The sequence below is a fragment of the Struthio camelus genome, chromosome 15 (genome assembly GCF_040807025.1).
Source record: "Struthio camelus isolate bStrCam1 chromosome 15, bStrCam1.hap1, whole genome shotgun sequence".
NCBI classification, from domain to species: domain Eukaryota; kingdom Metazoa; phylum Chordata; class Aves; order Struthioniformes; family Struthionidae; genus Struthio; species Struthio camelus.
In genome coordinates this window covers 9,839,749-9,861,233 of record NC_090956.1, presented here as the reverse complement: position 1 = coordinate 9,861,233, position 21,485 = coordinate 9,839,749, and the positions used below count along the sequence as shown (strand labels likewise).

Genomic DNA, 21,485 nt, shown 5'->3' with positions numbered 1-21,485 from the left:
CATAAACTGTTTTTTCTTTCTGTATCCTTGTTACTAACACTTCATCACTGAAGGTGAACTAACAGCAAAATGAGGTAAAACGCTATGTTTTGACTGCTATTTATTTGTAAGAACGATGAAGTAAAGAGAAGTTAATATTTCATCTTCAGTCTTTAAGTGCAGATATTTAATTACGCATTGCAACCTGGTTAGCAAGCAAGCCATCTGTCATGAATTGCATTTTTTAGCAGATAACTATAAAATGTGAGAGGTCCAGTAGTTTAAAAATCATCCATCTCTTGTTGACCTGCCTGAGAGATGTGAAAGCTCAACTATTCTTTCAGTGCTGTATTCTTCAGTGCAATGAGTAACACTCCTTCCATTCAAATAGGTGATCCTTCATTTCATTAGTTTGACCTTTTTTTTCTCTGCTTGCATAGGAAAATAACTTATTTCAGTAGTATTAATAATTTGGGAACAAAGACTTTGGAAATCTATTTTTGAAACGAAAGATTAAGCGGTCTTCCCTCTCTTACTGTGCAAGAGACGGTTTCAGGTCTTCGAATTTATTTCTGCTTTTATCTACCCCTTGTAGGAAGAAATTGCTGTTCTCAAACAGTTTCAGCAGCCATACTTGTATAACGCCTATAGGTGTGGTCAGGGGACCCACTATGACTAAAATGTGAAGCATACCTCTGATTTTGTGTAGTAGGTATGATATTTTTGTATTGGAATTAAACTAGATCTTAATTTTCTGCTTCTTGATATAAGCAAAAAATCACAAACTGCCTGTTGGTGTCACGCTGGGCACAGCCCCTAGCTGCAATTACTTGTTTTTAAGATCATAATAGAAGTGTTGTTTGCAATGTTAATCCCCTCCTTCTGGGGAGCAGTGAGTCTCCCTTGAAAATGGTAGGACTATCTCGGGGCATTGCAACTGGTTGCAAACCTTCTGCAGATTTTGTTCAAAAAGAATAGTTTGTGCCTTGATCTCTTTACCCTGGCACATATACCTTTCTAAATGAGAACAGTTATATTGATGATAAGGGCATTTAAGCAAAATGGTCAGTCATTTTAAGAACTTGTGACAGCTGATCCCAGTAAAACCATTAGTAAAGTAGCATTCAAAAGAGAAGTCACAAATACTGAGCCACTGATATTTTAATTCTTTTATTTTTTGATCCAGCTCTCTGTTCACTTGAGATGATTCAGTCTTTCCCTCCAGGAAGGATTCCCCACAGTCCTCAGGGTTTCTTTTTCTCTGTGCTATTAAAGTTCTGCTTTCTGTGTTACTACATTCTCTTCCTGGCTGAGATCCTCTTTGATTCCTCCTGAAGGATCCTTCCAAAAAAGCAAAGGCAAGAGCAAAGCTGCTTATTACTGATAATCACCAAAAAGAAAATCCTTTTGGTAATTCTTTACTTTCCAAAATATGTTAAAGACTGTAGGAAATGTAGCTTTTCATCTTTTCAGCTGAGGAACTTGAGGGCAGGTTGATGAGGTCAGAAGTAGTGCAGCTGTTACCAAAATGTGTTTTGTTTTCACACCCTTACACTGGTTTAGTTTAGATGAGGCTTTGTGTGAAGTTTTAAAAAGAACTTGGAAAACCACTTTCATTAAGCTGATGGGCATAGGACATTTTTTCCTAGACAATCTAAAAGGAAACTACCCTCTTTATTTATCCTGTTTGTGAATGCTTTGAGGTCAGGACAAAGAGTTACTCCCAAAAGGGGATTTTCGCATCAAGCACTGTGCTGCGAAAGACATAATACTGCACCCTTCTGGGACAATTTGGAGGGTGCCCAGTAAGGATGGAGAATATGAACAGATGAGCAAATGCCAGTTATTTCCCCCTTTTGCCACACAAAACATGTTTTTTGAATGGTATTTCCCAAACTAGCTCTTTTAGTTATACTTTGTTGTGAAATAAAGCACAAAGAGATAACAAACTATACACGGTTCTGTAACATTGCACATAGGAGACTTTGTGCAGGGGACTCAACGGATTTGCTACAAACACATCACTCAAGAACGTGCATCAGAGGTAGACACCAAATTTAGGCTTTGCGTATTGGAAAGCAGAAGTGTGCAACGACAGACTGGGCAGACATCCAGGATGTCTGATCATTCACTACAGACTTGTGTTTCCCAATATTAGTTTAGTCATCTCCCTCCATCTGTAACCCATCTGAGCAATGAAGTCAGGAGTGAATCAAAGCCTTTGGCGGAATCATTTCTCCACCCACAGACAGTTTTCCTACTAGTTGAAAAATGCAGTGTTGATGGTAACTATTGCCACCCTGTGGATTTACTTCTTCCCTTCCAGGCAAGAATAGGCCCATGCTTGTCATATTGGGTGGTCAGTATCTCCTTTTATACATCTTTTTTTGTTGTTGTTACTTGGAGTGGTCTGCACAGGGCTTGATCATGATGATGACTTCTGTTAGGTCTTTTTTCAATGAAAGTTGGAAAGTAAATAGGCTGATCTGGGGTTGCAGATGCTTGTCTGGTCTTATTTAGAGTGAAGGAGAAAGGGCTGAGGAGTTGGGCAGTAGCTGTTATCAGATTGGCTAGAAAGGGGACAGTGTCTGCCCTCAGTTGTGCCATTGCTTCATGAAGAAGAGAAGCTGCACTGAATGTAGAGGGATAAGGTGGGCATGGATATTCAAACCATTCCAGCCTTAGCTTAAGCCAGTTGAGCTAAGGCTTTCCTGCCCCCCACCAACTGAAACACTGACAAGCTCTTGCTTACACTTTTCAAGGTGCAGGTTCCTTTCTGCCCAGCAGCACTATCAATATGTTAGCCCAGTGGCTCAGGGATAGCGTGAGCAGTGGGAGAAGAGCTTTTGTGTGATGGAAACAAGGATGCGAGTGGGAGCGTGCCTGCCAGGCAGCGAGAGCGGTGTGACCGCAGCTGATGCGGTCATGCCAAGCTGGTCAGCTTGAGACTGGCTAAGAGCTGATAAGAGCAGCCCAGGCGTGAGCTGTGGCTGAAGCCCATACTCCAGGGCTATGGTATAGGCCAGCTCAGATGGGTCTGTAAAAGGTGTGCACATGTCTTGGATCCACACACCGATCGGTCGGTCTGCTGTGCAATCCAAGTCCTACCTTCTCTCTTGATTCTGCTTTTGTCTTGCTTTGTTCTTCTAAGAATTCAGAAAATGCCTTCAAGGTATGTTCCCCAGCATAAGCCACCACCTGAAAAGAGTTTGAAGATTAAGATTTAACTGTCTGCTCAAAATGCCTAAAGTCACAGCATAATCAGCTGAAGGATCTCAATTCTGTAGATTTACCAAAGTCTAGACTCCTGTGTGCAGTTTAGAAAGCTAGGACAGAGACACAGCAAATTCCACAGTTATCTGAAACTCAAGTGTAAAGAAAAATAGATATATCCCTAAGAAGAAAAGGACTTGTACTAAAAAGAGAGCCATTATTATATAATATCAGGCCTAGGTCCTGCCAGTGACTGACTTCAGTGTCTTTTCTATGTATTTTTTTAAATATTTGCAAGATATTTTGAATAGAAGAGCCCTTTAAGGGTCCAGACGTGATTTTCAAGGCTACCTAAAGATTTTTATGGAAATTCAAAATCCTGAAACAATTTTGAAAATCACAGTCCAGAAGTACCAGCTGTTCCACAACTTGAATGTTCAGTTAGAACAGGAGGAAGATGAACAGCGGTATTAATTGCCTTTTACTTCACCTTGAGCTGGGGATTTATGGAGGATTTTATTATGGGGATGTTTAAGGGAAAGCGTGCTTTGAATTTAGGACTTCAAAATTCTCTGAAGAGTTCTAGCACCATTCTATATTTTAAAGATTTTTTTTTTCAAATACTTTTTCTCTCTGAAGTCTGAAAAATATTTTGCACAAGTCTGTTAACCAAAATTTGTGGAAGCTCATGTGAGTGATACTGGGAATTGTCTGCTGTTATCTATTTAGAAATAAGCAGGTGCCTATTCTCACCTAGGGTAAGCTGACTTACGTCCACTGAGACCAACAGTGCTGTGTTACTTTACGTTATTTGCTAATATGCCTGAAATGAGTTCAAAGGACTGTAAACAAAACACCTCTGTTCTCTGCTGTGTTCAGTAGGAATATACATAGGTTTAATGTTTCCCATGCAGTGAGGTATTTTCTTATAATAAGAAAAACTGTAGCAGCTTTGAAGTTATTTTTCAATGTTTGCAAGCTTAAGGTTCTTGATTAAAATTATTTGATTCCTCCAGAGGCAATTAATAATTTCAGATGATTGACTCTGATGATGGCTGGAACAGCAAGTTCTCAGCGCCTGAAGACCTGTAAAGCCCGAAAAGCAGCTGATCTATGTGCTGGTTACTGAGGATATTTGTCAGTGCCTCTCATTAGAGGGTGAATGAATGCATAAGAGAATGCAAATGTGATTTTTCTCACTTAATACAGAGAAACAAATAAAATCATCTTAAGATCTGTCTGAAAAAATTGCACATTTTCCTCCTAAATTTGGAGTGGATGATGCAGTGCGTGAGTTGTTCATCTGCTTTGCAGATGTAACTCCAGTGCTGCTCTGCCACTCCTCCTTCCTCCACATCATTCAGCAGCTTCGCTCTCTGGTTCCTTCAGCTCTGGCTCTAACTGCTCCCCAGCAAACAGCCAAGTACCAAATGTAATTGCTCCTGGGGAGAAAGAGCAAAGACTTTGTCTCACTGTGAGAGCTGATTTTTGCTTTTGGCATGGGAATTTTTTTCTTTTGTATCCATAGCCATTTAGCCATGTGTTAGAATCAGTATATCTGTATATTGAAACCAAGGATTACTAAACAGAGCGAGAATGAGAAACAAATGCTGAAGCACTGAGCTGATGCTTTGGAAGACTAGGTGCACAGTTAAATGCCTAGCTATAGATCTATGTCGCTGAGCCCATCTAGCTGCACGTTAATTCCAGTACTAACCCCAAGTGGCTCCTGATTTGAAAATGCCATCATGCACCTAGTTTTGCAGCCATTGAATATAGGATGACTTGTCTTTAACTTTAGGAGAAGCTCAATCCGTTCTTAAGCAGAATAAAGAGTGACAGCCCACTAGAAAGAAGGCAGTTCACTTCCTGGAGACCTAGCAGATACTTCTGTCTGGAGGAAGATAGTATCCAGTATTGCATCAGCTGAGAGTGCCCGGAGGGTACTGTGGAGTAATGTGTTCTGCCTGTGGTTCTGACTTTAAGGAGATATAAGGGCAGGCTCTGGTGGCCAGAGACCATGATATCCCAGTTCTGGAAAACATGTCTGGGTCATCTTGTTAGCAACATTTCCATCAGTTGATTGAAATTCGGAGATGTTTACATGCAGGTTCAGAGATGTTTACATGCATTTTGATGTGCTTTTTGGAGGGAATTTAGATCATGAGGCCCTTTAGAGTCTTCTGGCAATTATTTCCTCCTTAAAGTTCCTACTGCTTCTGCCCTAGCATTGAATGCATCCTTAGTCCTTTACCAGTAGGAAGGATCAGTAGAGATAATTGGAAAGCTCATTTGTTGTGTGTTTCCAACACTAGCGAAGCACTGAGGGCTAGAAAAGATGCCTGTGTGAAATCAAGATTGCCTCAGATGTTGTTACTGGACTGTATAAATTTCCTGTTCTTTTTCTTTCTTCGGAGCATACCAGTTTAACTCCTTGGCTCCAAGCCCCTTCTAGCCCTCTCTTCGTGGCCAAAATAAGGGAGTAAGGATTGTAATTTTAGAGAAGTGCCTGTACAATGCGAAGTGCAGTAGAACTCTGACCCTTGGCGCGTTGTGATGTTACATGTGTATCCTGCCTCCTGACTTTGGGAGGACTTTGCGTCTTTATCTTTGGTTAATTTTTATGAAGTATACTTACAAGAATTCCACGTATAACTGATGAGTGGGTGCCAGTGACCGAGAGCTGTTACCGTAACTGTGTATTAATGGCCTGAGTGTGTGTCTGGTCATGTATGACTGTCTGTGGTAAGTAAAGATTTTTGATCCAGCTGTTCATATAGTGCCGTAAGGAAGAAGTCCAGAACACTTGGATCAGCCACCACAGACACCTATGGGACACCCATGCTGGTGATGAAGTGCAGTTCTGTGAATGTGTCTATGAAGCTAAGGGAGCTAGTGTAAAAACAGGGTTCACAAGGAAGAACTTGAGATTGCAAGCACTCTTTAATTTTGGGATGTTTTATAAGTATAAAACAATCCTTTAATATTTAATGAAAGTTGTTACTAATTTTTTTTGACAAGCTGACATTTATTATGAACATTTAATCGATCTCTGCTCTTCTGCATAAAGACTACACACAGTGTGAGTATGCAGGACTGCGGTTCAATTCATTAGGAGCTGTGCATGCACATCCAAGAGCAAAATCTCTCCCTAAAAGATTAAATGAGGATATGGACAAATGTCTTGGAATTTAATTGAAGTTTGGGACTAAGAAGAAAAATGAAAAGGTTAGTAATGTCTTAATTATAACCATATCTTAGAATTAAATTTTTTTTGGCCTCAGAGATGGTATTTGTTTAATCAGATTATCCACGTAGATAGAAGAATATAATTATTTGTCTAATATTTTCCTTTGTCCCCTCTTTCAGCAACATTTTCTGAACATACTGTAACATAGCTGATGTATTAGGTAGCATATTCTAAAAATGTTTAGTCTTGGCAACAGTATTTATTCTATGTTGAGGCATTTCAGTAGTATTGGAATGAAATGAAATTACTGGCATAAGCATATAGGAGAAAGTTCCAGGATTTGTTTTTTGTAACCGTTTAGAGGATGTAACCTCTAAAGTGCTGGTACCATGCTGTTGTTGTAGTCATATCTGCTCCAGAAACAACAGAGAGTGGTTCTGTGAACGTACTCACAGTTCGAAGCACAAAGATGCTGCAGTGATCAGGAGGATATCTGTAAGTTTATTCTGAGTTAAGACTATTACTAGAACCCAAGAGGTAGAAGGTAAGACCCTAACAACTTTGTAAGTCCAATTTGGTAAATAATAAATGGACTTTTGCCACAACCTCACTCATAAGAGAAGAAAGGTAAAAGGGTTTTATCTTTGGCTCAGGTTCTTGGCGGCAATGAATCCAAGGTTGAGTAGATGAGGAATAAAGTCGTCTTGCTTTAAAGGCTCCTCTCTCACATGCTTGCCCGCTGCAAACTGCATGTACGCACATCCCCCTTCCATGTGCAGAAGTGCCTTTGCGTTCTCCCCCTTCAGCCTCTCACCTGGTAATCAGGTCCTGCAGGAAACAGTCTGAAGAATGGATAGCGATCCAACACAATCGACAGAATGTCATTTGCCGTGACATCTATCTTGGCAATGATTATGCCTTTGCGACTTTCATATTCCTCTCCCAGTTTATCCCAGATTGGCAGGAGTTTTGTGTAGTCATAGGACCAAGGGGCATCATCTACATTTAAAAAAATAAAAGTGTACGATGCGGCAGAAGAGCATATACTGGTGCAATTACTGGGACCCATTTAGCCCATAAAGTTCACAGGGTTTTGGATTTCAGCTCTGGCCAGTCTCTGCTTGAAACCATTCAACCTTCATGAATTTTGTGCCCTAACTCACCAATACTCTGGTAATAACCAGCTACTTCCCTAGTGCACTTCTGATAGCAGTGCTGCTGTAACTCTGTCTAGCCTTATATAACAAAAGTAAACACACAGCACTTGCCATATGACCTTGCTAGAGACGAGTAGCAGTACAACCAAAAAGTCTTGGAGTTCGGGGGAGTGCAGCTAGTTGTACATATTTATTTTCACGCTGCATGTTTTCTCTCCTGAAGTAACTAAGGCCTAAACTACCACTGCTGCTGGCTGGTACAGAAGAGGGCAGTGGTTTGTTGCTGGGAAGGGTCAACAGGAGAATGACTTCCTTTTACAGATAGGGGAGGAAGAAAAGGAGTTATTTGCTAAACCACAGCTCCTCTTCAGGGTTTAATCCTAGAGCGCTGTAGCCACTCTGCCTCTGGCCTTGGAAGCGGCCTGACTCTTACTGTACGGCATGTTATAATGTCCTATTGTACAGCATGAAATTCTAATAACACTTTGTCCGTCAGTGTTCAGATTTGGTATTATCTGGACAAATATTTACTTAAGGGATCCAAAGTTATTTAGTGCAACCTTACATCAGCAAAAGCTCATGGTGTTGCAATAGTTATGACACAAGCTTTTCTTTAGTGCTTTCATCAGACAGCAAGAATTCATTAACCTGGGCTTCTGTAAAGTACAGGGTTTAGTTTGGTATGGAAACCTGAGCTTTCTTTTTTCACCTCCAAATGGTCACACGGGAGCTACTTAGTATCCAAATACAGTAACGACTCTTACAAAACATTACAAACACAGTCATGGTCTCATTGAAGACAATCCTGTTGAAATTCTTCCCAACGAGCACTTTGACAGGCATCTTGTCCCAGTCTTCTGGAATTTCCTCACTAGAGAGATGTAGCTAATCAGAAACAGACACACAGCTGTGAAAGTGCAGGGAGCAGTGAGAAACTGTACTCTAGTTCAAGTTAATGTGGGACTGACTGGATGTTTCTCTACCTGATGTCTATCGTTACTGTACATTACTTCAGCTATCTCTGTATCTTATCCAGCCTTTCCGTGTTACTCTCTTCTCTCCCTTGAGTAGGGAGCTGGGGTCTGGCACCAGCTGGTAGTCTGGATTACCTATCCCTCTCTTGAATACAGGCATCGTAGTAGATGGGCTAAAAATGACTCTTTGGCACACAGATGAACTCCTTGTCCTGCATTCTTGTTGTCCAGCGTTCCAAAGCTGGACTACTGAAGAGCTTACATGTTGTGATCTCTCAAAAGAGTGGTGTATAACCGATAAGATGATGGATCATACATTGCTGCCTGAATTTTTCTTCCTTCCCCCTCAAACACGGTCACCACATGGCTCCTACAATATACATTTTATTTCCCGGCCGTTTCTTTTCTTTTACACTAGCAGTGTGACAGAAGAAAGAGCACAGTCCCCACGCGAGTCTGCCACTCAGACAGCTCTAGCTGGAGAAGAGATGGAGATGTCTCCTGTCCTCCTCTCCCTCGACGCTGAAGTCAGGATCTACTGCTTGAAACTCTTAAATTCTGTCTGATGTCAATTTGACCACTTCACCTCTTCTTGTTGTGGAAAGTAAAGCAAATCACCCTAAAAAGCACTGAATAAGCAACACATTTTAATGTATTTTTCACATGGGTATGGAGGATGACACCTCATTTTGACAGCAAATATTGTATTATCAATTGGGAATGATTTCCTCCTGTTAAAATTCACTCTTTGACAAGGAGCACTAGGAGTCACAAAATTAAGTTTAAACTCATTTGCAACAAATGCCAAATATTATTCTACTTTGAAACAGTCAGCTTTCTATTTACTGGACCTTCCTGCAACCTCAGAGCCCTTTGTGATCGGTCATGAAACTTCATCTCTCCCAACTGGGGAAGTGAAACATTATCTCCATTAAATGATTGGAAAGATTGAGGCACAAAGAAGTTTTAATCCACTAAAATATGGCAGCTGAAACCAACTAAAATATGGCAGCTGAAACTAACTAAAATATTGGGCCGTGAATGATTTTCCTAAATTTACCTAGGAGGACTGGAGAACTTTGTAGCCCATCTCAGTTGGTCTGTCATCGAGTGAAGATGAACACATTAGAGCAAGCAACCCTGATCATCAGGGATCATGGACTGATGATCAGATCAGTGCACAGTGTTTTAGTAATTTCAGGGATGTTTCAGCTTTGCAAATTTGTTAGTATTTTAACTGGTGTAAAGGGACATCTCATTAGTAGTGGACATACCTCTGCTTTTCCATCTAGGTAGCTCTGACAAAAATGTCTTAGGTTCTCCACGTTCACCTCATCTGCAGGCATTTTGTACTTTGCATCTCTTGTCAAATTTAGGATTCTCACGGCAGGAACATCAGCTTCAGTGATGTGAAAGTGCTCAGAAACTCGTCCGTTCCTTGTTTCATTAGTATCCACCAAGACAAACGTTATCTGATAATAAAGAAGCAGTCAATCATCTGGTTGAGTCCTCCAGCTTTGGTACAGACGTTTTAGAGAAATGGATCATGCTTGGAGTTTGGCAATGGTTAGGATCAAGCCTTAAACGGAAGGAATTGTGTGGAACCGTTTTTTGGTGTCAGCCCAACCAGCAGCTTTGTGGACTTTTATCTTATCATAGCTTGATCCAAGTTCATAACAAATGCAAAAGCAAGCAAAAGGGTTGGAGGCTTTCCCTCTGTGTTTTCGCACTGGTTTGCACTCATCTATTAAATTAATTTTGCTAACACATCTAAATTACCCTGCAAAGCTCTTACATTAAAGCTGAGTGGTCTACCACAAGGTGAATTACCATTCTGCAGCCTCTAGTATATTGGGAGCAGGAGTAGCGCCGTAACGATTGACGACGGAAACTGAAATATCTCTGTGTATGACTGCCTATACCTGTTAGTATGTATGAATACACCTGTGTGCTGCAGGCAAAAGGCTATGCAGGCTCCTTGCGATTCTCTTCAGGTTTTGTAGCTGGTTTCATCCCTTAGTTCAGGCAATACGCTGAGACTCTCCTGGCATTTCCTGGTGGTGACAGAAATTGCCAGAACCCTGCTAAAAATGTCTTTGATTGACTTTCTAGGAGCAACTTTCATATATGTAAAATCAGAAGGAGGTTTATTGGGAGCAGCTAGAATTAGTGTTGGTTTGTGTGATCTTTATGTTTTAAAGAACTGTTCTCCAGTGAAGATTATTCTTTGAATTTTCCAGATCATTTTGCTATATTAGTTTTTCCAACTATTTTTAAATGGTTTGCTAGACTTAGAGACAGGCTGACAGCAGTGTACCTTTACCAACAGCATCGGTGAGTGTTTTTCAGTTGATCTTTTGACAGGTGGTATTTGCAAAGCAGGATTCAGCGTTATAAGCCTTTCCTCTAAATTCCACAGCAGCAGACTTGTAATTTTCATAAGTCACGTTGAATGTCTGCGAGTTCTTTGAGGTGAACAGCAGGATGTGACTTTCAACAGGGACATCAAAAATCTTCACAGATGTCTGGGAAACAAAAGACGCAACATCTGTTCTACTCTTTGTAAGCAGAACAGTGAATCAGATGCTCAGAGTACCAGTGTCATTCGGTTCTGGTATAGCAAATTTTACTTTTCAAGACTCGGATAGTTCCCAATCATTTTCATAACCCTTGGATTTTTTCATTCTTTTAAAGAAGATAAAGTGAGAAGAAAAAGTGAGTATTTTCTTTGTTCCAGGAAAAACCTCACCATTATTCGTAGATTTTAGAGTCAGAAGGGGCTGTTCTAGGCTGACCTTCTGTGTAACACATGCTGAAGAGTTAATATTGAAGATGTGCTGAAAGTGAAAGGCAGTATTACCCAGGGAGGCCCAGCTGCAGCAGCTGGACCTGGTGGGTACTTCCTTCACTGCTTCTGGGTGGCATCAGCAGCTTACATCTCCTTCCTTGCACAAAGAGCTGCCCTTTTTGTCATCCCGCCCCATGATTAGAGGCTATGAGGTATCCCCTATGCAAGTAGCTACTTCCACATTTTTCCCCTTCTAGCTGTACTAGCAACCGTTGTTGCCAGTTTCTTCCTTTCTTACCTTGGCCCAAAGGACTGGCTTGCAGTCTGGGAGTGGAAGGATTGGAGCCAGGGTAGGGACTGACCTTCCAGCCTCCCATCCCACCCAGGTTTTGCAGGAGCAGCCTGAGCCTTCACGTTAGCTCCGCAGAAAGAGGTTGTATGTTCAAGCAGCATTTACTGTTTGACCAGCCATTCCCTGTCTCCCCCAAGAAACAGTATCTTGCCAGAGAGAAGCATTCTCTGGTCTGGATTTGCCAACAGCTGCCTGTTGGGTTCCGCTGCTGTGTCTCGATTTGTTTGTGTTTGGCCTGTTCAAGCAAAAAAGTCTTGAATGTTAAGGAGCAGGTTAGCCAGACTTAATTTTGGCTTCAGCTGTTTTGCATTCAGCTACTTTGACAAATTGGCAGGATTAGAGCCCTGTAAACATTTGCTGCAGCAATGCAGGTGGCCATGTAGCTGTTAGAACTGGGTCTTTTTCTGTACGAGTTCCTGTGCTCCTCTGCTGTTGGGGTCATCGCTCTAAGGCAGTGCAAGACAACAGCTGTAAGGACAAGCAGGAGACACAAGTGCCCTCTCCCTCCCCTGAATTCTTCTATGGAGGTTTTACATTTGAGTATTTTTTTTTTTTTTTATTCCTCCCCCCCTCCCCCCCCCCGCCCCGTCTTTCTTTCCTTCCTTTCTGTAATATATTGTAGAGGTACTACAATTGAAAGTTTGTAACAAATGGGAAATAGCATATAAAACATGATATGTGTAAACCAAATCCCCGCTTCTCTTCCGGGCACTGACTTGCCAAGGTGTATACGCAGTGCTGTCACATACTGCCTGTAGCAGTCTAGTAGCCTGCAAACAAGAAATAAAGGGGGATTTCTCATAGACTCATCTATGAAATGTTACTGGCCTTCTTTCTCCTTGGTTTTTGTTAATAAAATGAAATAAGCATACCTCCAGGTTATATTCAGTGACCAAATCCAAGGTAAAGGTTTTGATTAATCTTGTTGGATCCAGTTTGTTCTGGTTGCCATCTTCAAGCACTTCATTATGTACAGGTTTTCCCTTGGACAAATAGTAAAATTTTATAAGGTTGTTGGCTTTATCAACTGTAGGAGCAGACATAAAGTCTGTACTCTAACATGTTGTTATTCTCTGCCTTGCTTTTTTATGATCCACAGTAACTGAAATTCCACAACTTGTAAAATAAATGTCACAGATTACAGGACATGATTATAGCTAAAATTCAAGATGCAGCTGACAGTTTTAATTTGCTCAGTAATCTTAACATCCTGAAAGATCTTTTCTATATCTAGACACACTATCTGTGACATATGAATCTTCACTCAGGATGTCCTTGGTCTGACTACTCTGAAGCCTAAATGTTGGCGCCACTTCTGTATAGTTTTGTTCTTGTTGTTGGACCCTTCTTCTGATATGACTTGGAAGAAAAGAAGACTCCTGGCCTGAAACAGCACAAAGGAAAAGAGGTAAAAATCTGCAAAACTCCCTGAACCTGGCAGCACCTGTAGATAATTGGTGGGTTATAAAATCAAGCCATTTTATCCAGATCCCTAAATGTAAATTGGAAAACTGAATGTGGGCAGCCAGATTTGAAAGTGTCAGTTTTCCAAAGCTTGCTGTTTGCCTCCTCTTATCTGTAAATACAATATTTGTTATGCTAAACTTTGTGAATTTCACCTAGGAAATTATTTAACCTGAAAATTTCCCCAGCAGTCTTAAGCAGCCATTGCTGTTTGTCACACCTTGCCCATGAGGCTTGTGCTCCTACCTTCTTGAACACAACAAGAGTGTTCTTTTGGATGCCATAGTTAGTACAGACTTCCTCGCTGGTGGTCATCCCAAAAGGCATCTCTGGCACGTCTCTTGCTGTCTCACAGAAAGCTTCCACACTGTCATCATGAAGTTCCTAGTCCCAGAAACAGTGATTTATAAAGACCAGTGCCCTTCGTCCTGCCGAGATGTTAGGGAGTAAAAGCCACAGTGAGGCAGGCCCCTGAAGGCTTGCAAGGTACAGAGCAGAGTGTAAAGTGTGTATAGTTTGCCATGATTGCCTCTCAAGCGGAGATCTTCAGCACAGAGGAGGTCAAGAGGAAAGCTGTGACAGTGTTACTGCGTTCCGCTTTCCAGCTGGTGTCGGCTGGGCTGGGCTGGGCTGGGGCAACAGGGGTACTGCATGGTCCCGACCTCCTCCCTGCTCTAGTCTCTGCCTTGTACTCCCCTGGTATTTCCGTACTCTGTGAAGAGGTCTGCAGCAGGGAGAAAGATCACTCGAGCAGCTGCTCCCCTGCTGCAGCCTGTCGGCACAGGAGTGAGCGATCCGCCCCAACAGGATGTGATGGGCGAGAGAGGGGCTCTGCTTGCCAAGAGACCTGACTGATGTGTGTAATGCTCTGACTGAGTGCTCTCCAAGGCACGGACCTCCACTCCTACATCTGTTAAACGCTCACTCTGCTGTCCACCCTCAAACTAATAGTAAATAGACATGATGAAAGGCAACAGCTCTTCCAGATTTGATTTAATCGGACAATTATTTTCTGCTAGATGAATAGTAATTTATGTGCTGAGACCTCTCAGCACGTTCTGGCACTTGCTTTTGTGAGCAGACTGTGACTAATAGGAGGCCAGATCCAACCCTGTATTTACTTGGACAGTATTTTGTTGGTTTCTTCTAATTACATTTCTGGCGTGCCCTAGCTCATGCTCATGGTCATCTATTGTCACTTCAGCCTCCAGATGAAACCTGAGTCCGGTCAGACACCTCTGCGGGCACTGTCTGCTCTCAGGTTGGTCCAGGGAACTCTCCAACATCACTGTGATACTCAGGGCTTCACAATCCAGCCTAGGACTGGGAAAAAAAAATCTCCTCAGTTAGAAAAAAACATTGATAGAGCATTTCAGATTTTAAAGGTTTCAAGGACCTTCAAGGACTGAAAAAGCAGGAAAAAATTATTCCTATTTTACAGACTCATGACTACATGCCATGACAGCTTGTATTTACTCTGTACAGTTTGACTTGTTCTATATCGTTCAGCCCCAAATCCTGAGAACCTTATTGTGCTCTGGAAATTAGGAGGCGTTTACTTGAGAAAGAACTGCATGAGTTGGATCGTCTACACTATATTATTTTATGATTTCCTATCCATGCAAATTTCTTAGTTGGTGAGAGCAAAAAATCAATGGTTTGCATGGTATTTATGAAACTCTGTTCCAACTGCCCTCAGTTTCACTGAAGCTATTTAAATCATCAAATGAAAAGATGGAGTAAAGGCTCTCTGACCACATTAGACAACGTTTGCTGCTTTTTTTTATGGTGCTAAGGAGGAGGGTCCCGTTTCTTCACCAGAACAGCCTGCAGCTGTTCACGTCTACGATTTTACACTGTCTTTGAGAAGAAATTAGCCAACCTAGATTTTGAAGTCAGTCAGTACTCTGGGCAGGGATTACAATGTTTTGCTTCTGCAGAGCCCAATAACAGTGTATTTGTCACGGCAGCAATGGGCTAAGTCTTGCCAAAGAAAAGGATTGAATAAAGTAAGAGTAGGTAAGTTTATAGCTCTGCCCTGTTCCCATCGGCTACCAAATTTGGGGTGATTTGGCAGGAGCATTTTCTGTGAGGACACAGGAGAGTCTGCTGTGACCAGGGCTATGAAAATGCTGCTGTGGCATCATGCTCTCAGAGCTGCTGCTAAAGGTGGTAGGTGTCTGTGCCTGGGTACCTAATTCATGAAAAATGCAATGGAGTGAGATGTTCTCACCTCTGCCTGGGCTGCTTATCTGCAAGTGCAAAAATGTAGATAGAAATAATTAAACATAACAAAATGCAGAGAAAACTGATGGCCTAGTTTTTCAGGCTAATTCTTTGTCTTTGGGACATCTGAGGTTTGGTGACCGTGACAAACAGTATATCCCGAAATCAGAAATCAAACCAGCCGTTTGAGTTTCCCAGTGAATTACCTTAAAAAAACCAATCACTGCCATATCTTCAACGTTTATGGTATCTTCAGCCTGAGCAGTAGAGTTGATTAACACAGTGCTAGGTCCCGTTCTTCTTTTCACCCATGTAATAAATGCAGAGGCCTCTCTGACTCCTTTGGAAGGAGAAAGGAGTTAAAATGACCATTAGAATGACGTACAAATTTCTGAGCAATCCAGGCGGAAGCAGTGGAGGTGTAGAAAGAGGCTGAGTTCAAACAGGCTTTGGACTCCTAAGAGCAGAGGTCTAAGTTTAATTCAGGGTGGACTTGGTCATCCAAATTCACGCTCAGGTTCTAGTCTCCGTTCTGCTGACTCTAGCAAATCACTGGTGGATCAGCACTGCGCTTGTTGAACCTTTACAAATTACTGTGTTTCTAATTAACTGCTTAATCGCATGTAGAGAATAGAGATGAGGAAATTCGAACAAGTAGAAAACCAGTTCTCACAAGTGACTCAAAGTCACAATAAGATTTAAAGAGCTATTGACCTGAGGTTTAATCCAAAATGAATTCAGACTAATTACAGAGTTTATTGAACTGTCTGTTCAATTAAATTAGGTGTCAAAGTTGTTCCTTCACCGCTGCAGAAGGCATCTGATAGGTAGAGACATGTTAAAATTCCTCTGTGGTGTTGCAGCTTCACTTTTCGGTTTAGGCATGAGAATTGAAGCTAAAAACTGTCCAAGTTGTTCTTTAATTCTTGATTGTTCTATCTTTTGGGTCCCAAATTACAGCTATCAGTTTTAGTGAGTTTACAGTCAGTCTGTTGTATTTGGTAGATTTTCTTCAAGCTTTCAGGAGTTTTAGCCCTCTTGAATTTCTTTAAAATATGTAGTTCATAGCTATGATGTTTTCAGAGGAATTGGAACCATGAATTGAGGCTCAACAGTTGAAAATCTCAGCCTTAAAGTAGCCCTTTCATGTCTGTGAGTCTGATATCCTTGTTGAAGTAGAGCAGGAGTCCAGCAAAGGGTTAAGAAAATTGTATGTGGAAAAAAAAAAAATGTATGCCTGTATGCCATGCAGTGTTAAGAGTTGAGATGTACAGTACAAGCGGGTTATCAAAGATGCAAGTCCTGGTACTGTGCAATTTAGCAATATGACAAGATAAGATTGAGTCAGACCAATTCATTTTACTGCCATCAGGTCATTTTGCAGCAGCCTTCACTGCAACTGGTTCAAAATACTTTTTTTTTTTTTTTTAAGGCCAAGTAAGCAGGCATCCACTCAGGAGCGTATAAGCTGCAGAGTAAAGCGCAGAGCAGTATCTAGTGGGCAAACAGTGTTTGATTTCTGCTGTCTAAATGGAGAATGGAGCTCTTGCAACTTGCATAGCAGCTGTTAAACCCCTCAGCACATACTTCATTTGGTTAATCTTTCTATTGGTTTGTTTTAAACAGGCTGTAGTTAAGTTTCTTTGGGCCAAATTCCAGCCTTGGAGCTGTAAATGATGATTTTACAAAGCCTAAGATTTGGCATTTGTGTTACGGCCGCTGTCAGGACAACCATTCAGAAAGTCTATCTTCCATCAAATATTTGAGTGGATTTCTTAATTTAAGCAATGTCTAGAGTTTCTTTTGTATCGATATTTATAGGTTTTGTGTAATAACTCACTAGGTGATTGCTGTGCGTTTTCAGTTGCCAAGTCTGAATGGTTTCAAAATTATACTTGATAGGTGAAATTTTACTGGTTGTTGTACATAATCATTTACCAGTCAACAGAAAATAGTTAAGCCATTATTGGTGGTACATGTGTTCTGAACAGTTAATACTGTCTTGGGCAAATCATAGAGCAGAAAACAGTTTCTTAACTTCTTGCACCGTAATAGGTACCTCTTAAATAACAGCTCTCTGCTGAAATATGACTGTGTGCGTGCTGTGTTACAGTACTCTGTATTCACTGTTTCTCAGAAGCATATCTGTCGAGTAAGTTCACCAGTTTAAAAGGTGTTCTCTTGTCAGCCCTGCAGATTTAATCAGAGACTCAAGTTGGGTGCTTCTGTTCTCATATATCAGCACTCCTAATAAACGGTTAGCAGGACAAATCATGCCTTCAGTGGCATTTGTGCAGCAACTGTTGTTTGCATAAATTTTGGTGACCCAGCTCTGCACAGATTCCGTGAACAGAAACTTGGCCAAGTCATGCATTTCTGGTCAACTCTGTAGCAAAGTTCATCATTTTAGGAAAAAAAAAAATCTTTCTTTTATGCATTTTCAATGAGAGAAAAGCTCTAATAAGGTCTAGATTTCCTAGGCTTGTTCCAGTCAGTCATATTCCAATATTGTGGTCTTTGATTCATAATTTTAAATAAAACAATAATTTTTTTTTTTCCTTTTTCGAGCCACATAGGAGCTCCTTCTGATGGCTAAATTGCAAAATTCTTTCCTTTGGTTTAGAAGTATAACCTATAGACTGAGGAAACTAATATATTCTAAATTCATTGTTAAGATATGTAGAGTATTGCTCCAGTCTACTCCTGTAGACACGCTATCCATGGAAATTGCAGTGAACTAATAAAAGTGCAAACTGAGCAGGTTTGGGACCAAATTCTTCTTTGATGTAACTCTTTTATTCATGTTTATTGTAGTAAAAGGGAATACATCATCCTATTGGAGTAATTCTCTGTATTCCGTGGATTTATGCCAAAAATGAATTTGGCCACCTATGCAAATTACACAGAGAAGCATATTCTGCTATAAACTTGGAAGATGAATTCAAATCCAAGTTCTTGTATGGAGACAGAGGTAACTGTACGTTTAATATCATGAGCAAAATCAGTTTGGTAACTTGCATATTCTTTAACTGAGCATTTACATGTTGCCTGCACAGCAGTATAACAGATAAGTACTCCCTGTAATTATACATCCTCATCAGTGCAAAAGACAGTTTACCTTTGCAGTCAGTGGGGTCTTGCCTGCTGCCATCCACAAAAAATTTCACAGTAGGAAACTGGTGGATATTAAATTCTTTTCTCAAATCATGTTGGTCTGTGACATCAATTTTGCCAAATTGGATTCTTGGAGCTTCTTTTTTAAGCTGTCGGGCAGCCTCAGCAAATTCTTTGGACAAATTCTGAGATGGTCGAGATAAAGAAACATCTGAAAGGGGTCAATCAAGAGAGAATGGGTTACATAGTCTGCAGCTTAGAGCTCACTAGTGGAGATTGTTGTGTCAGGTAATAGCTGGAAGGTTTGAATAAGGTTATTTATGACTCTGAACTAGCTGTGAAACTATCTTTACTTTTAACTTCTTTCTCTTGATTCTGATTATTCACCAGTCCACATGTGCTTGAACTGGTCACAGTGAGCAACCAGTAGAACTGGTTGTGAGTTATACTAGTCTTTTATTGGGAAAATTCACATGGGGTTAAAAAATAGTTTGACTAACTGAATACGAGTATGAGTCATACCTCATGGTTGGGTATGAGTTTTAAAAGGGAGTCCAAGGGTAGAGTTAGATATTTGCATGTTGAAACTCTGTTAAGGTACCTGATTTTTGAAAGCACTTCACTAAGACAAACTTTTGTAATACAGGAACTACTTTTGCCAGATAAGATATGGAGGAGAGAAGAAGAGAGAATAAAAGAATACTTTTAGAGTCTTTTAGAGACTGGCTGTGGATCTAAAAGAACAGATAATTCTGTGTCATGCGCCAGCCCATCCTCTAGCCCAGGTGGCAGTTGTTTGTTTGGAGAAAGGAGAAAAGGCACATCCGCATCTGGGCTCTGTAGTTGTGAGTTTTATTCTCATGCAGAAAGGGCAAGAGAAATAAACTAGAGGCACATTGCTGCTCCATATTCCAAGGTGAAAAAGAGGTAAAGGCATGGAGCTTTACCCTTTTGCAACTTGGGTTGAAAAGAAAATGAATTCAACTTTCTCTTGATAAAGCTGAGATGCCCTGCTTTTTGATGTCATCAATATACCCTTCAAATAAGAACAGATGAAAAACATCCAGTTAGTCTGTTTCATGCATATATATGTGCGCTTATGTGTGTAGATACATATGTACATACACGTGCACACACATATATATTCCAAATCATAAATCTAACAAAGTAACTACCTTTTGTTCTTTCATAAAATTGCAACAAAAGCATTTCTCTATAGCCTGCCTGGTTAAGGCATTGCCCTACATAACTGTAACCAGCAAGAGAATGATCGTTTCTTTACAAGTTCTAATAAATGGACGAAAGATAAAACCTCTAATTAACTCAGTGATCAGTTAACATTTCTTGCATTATTCATCATCATCATTCTCACTCTGAATTCCAGCCATCAATCATTTCCTTCTACCCAACTGCTATGAAAAGTAGCATTAAATAATGTTATTTTCTCAAAATATTGACCTGGTAGACCCTTCCAGATTCTTACACATATAAACCTATCTTGGCTCAGGGCTATTACGAATGCAGGCGCTGGAACAGCTGCTCCAGCTGTTAATGTGCCAAATGGAATCCTTACTATTAGAACAAAAGTCAGCCTCTGTTCAGGGTGCACTCAGCTACCATGGTGAGAAATAGAAGGTACTTCTCTAAATAAAGTAAATGAGCCTTAAGGCATCAGTCCAAAGCAAATTCTGTTCTAATTGCTTGTAAAATTCCTGTTTCGTCAAATAAATGTATTTTGGTTTTGCAGAGAGATCTTCTGATAGATTTTATCCTAATTTCAATTTCCTTTTTCCTAATTATAAAAAAGATCTTACCAACCTTTTCCCCAACAAGTTTGTAATGTGTTACCCCTCAGCACTAAAAAGTATCAGTAGTATCTCAGTCCAGGTGGAGTTTGGTAGATGTAACTACGGAAAAGCAGGCTATCTAATAGAAATTCTGGCCTCTCCACAGAAGAAATAGCATATCTACCATATAAAAATATGGCTGTTTCTGTGGGACAGTATCAAGCCTTTATGGAATGTTTTTACTTCAAATCGGTGTAAAGTTATGTGGACTTTTTAATGGCATAGGATGTGGTGAGTGAGCATGGACTTGCCATGCTGTTTAAGAGTGCTGATACTTAATAACTGTATGAACACTGCATGTGACAGAGTCGGCCTAGAATACTTAGACTGAGTTATTCGGCTTTCCAATTGGAAGGATATATTGGCCTGAACAAGTGCTGTTGGAATAACGAGCAAGAAGGCAATTGGAGATGCAGCACCTTCTAGCTAATTCCAAGGCAGTAGTTTACACCAGAGGCAATTTTGATATAATTACTTTTTTCCTTGTAACCTGAGGTTGCACAGCTGTTTCACCACAGCTGGGAATTTGGGGCTCAAATGCTTACTGCACAGTGAAATGGGACTCTCTTGGGAAGGAGCCATATAATGATTGATTAATTCCAGAAAGTAGCAAGCCCTGCAGGATTGTCTGAAGATACTTGGAGGCTCCCCAAATATACAAGGAATAATAAACTTTATAGACATTAGACACATATGTTGATTGTCTGATATTCTTAGGACCCCTTTTCCTCTGAACTATTTTAATTCCAAATAAATACTTTGTTTTAAGAACGATCTCTCATCCCTGAATGTCCCGAAGAGGCAGAATTGCAGGTACAAAGCAAAACTTGTCTATTTAGGTGTTCAGAGTTAGCAGTTGCAGGCCTCCAGCCCAGCTCTTGGTTTGAAGCTGGGAGAAGTGGATGCCTGCCCATCCACTAATGACTGCCCTGGGAGACCAGGAGGAATCTGAGCACCATTAACCTGATAACTGTGAAATGGAGAAGTTCAGTGAGTGAACAACCTTCTTCATCAGACAGATAAAGATTGTTTCCTTGACTACCCACAAAGCACGTGGAAGCATCCGTCATGCCACCTTCCCCCTGCTTTCCTGAGTGATTAGTGATTAGACTCCTCTTCAGCTTTCTGTCAATTCCTTTTTATTCCACTCATTCTCTCTTTGCCTCCCAGATGCTTTATGT

The 21,485-nt window shown here is 40.8% G+C and overlaps 2 protein-coding genes across 2 annotated transcripts in view; one reads left to right on the top strand and one right to left on the bottom strand.

The window, feature by feature from the left end:
• The window catches only part of LOC104149672 (acyl-coenzyme A synthetase ACSM4, mitochondrial), an 85,589-nt gene that overhangs the window by 40,684 nt on the left and 23,420 nt on the right, over positions 1-21,485 (top strand). The window contains exon 2 of the mRNA XM_068908502.1: positions 12,888-13,061. The gene's annotated coding sequence lies outside the window, so the exon portion shown is untranslated. The remainder of the gene's footprint in view (positions 1-12,887; positions 13,062-21,485) is intronic.
• PDILT (protein disulfide isomerase like, testis expressed) lies at positions 1,249-21,374 on the bottom strand. Its single transcript, XM_068908974.1, has 12 exons — positions 21,308-21,374; positions 18,462-18,668; positions 15,550-15,683; positions 13,364-13,501; positions 12,526-12,636; positions 12,370-12,423; positions 10,913-11,038; positions 9,788-9,985; positions 8,304-8,424; positions 7,197-7,381; positions 3,088-3,177; positions 1,249-1,320 (listed from the first exon to the last, which is right to left on the bottom strand). The coding sequence occupies exons 1-12, from the start codon at positions 21,372-21,374 to the stop codon at positions 1,249-1,251; spliced, it is 1,503 nt and encodes a 500-aa protein (XP_068765075.1).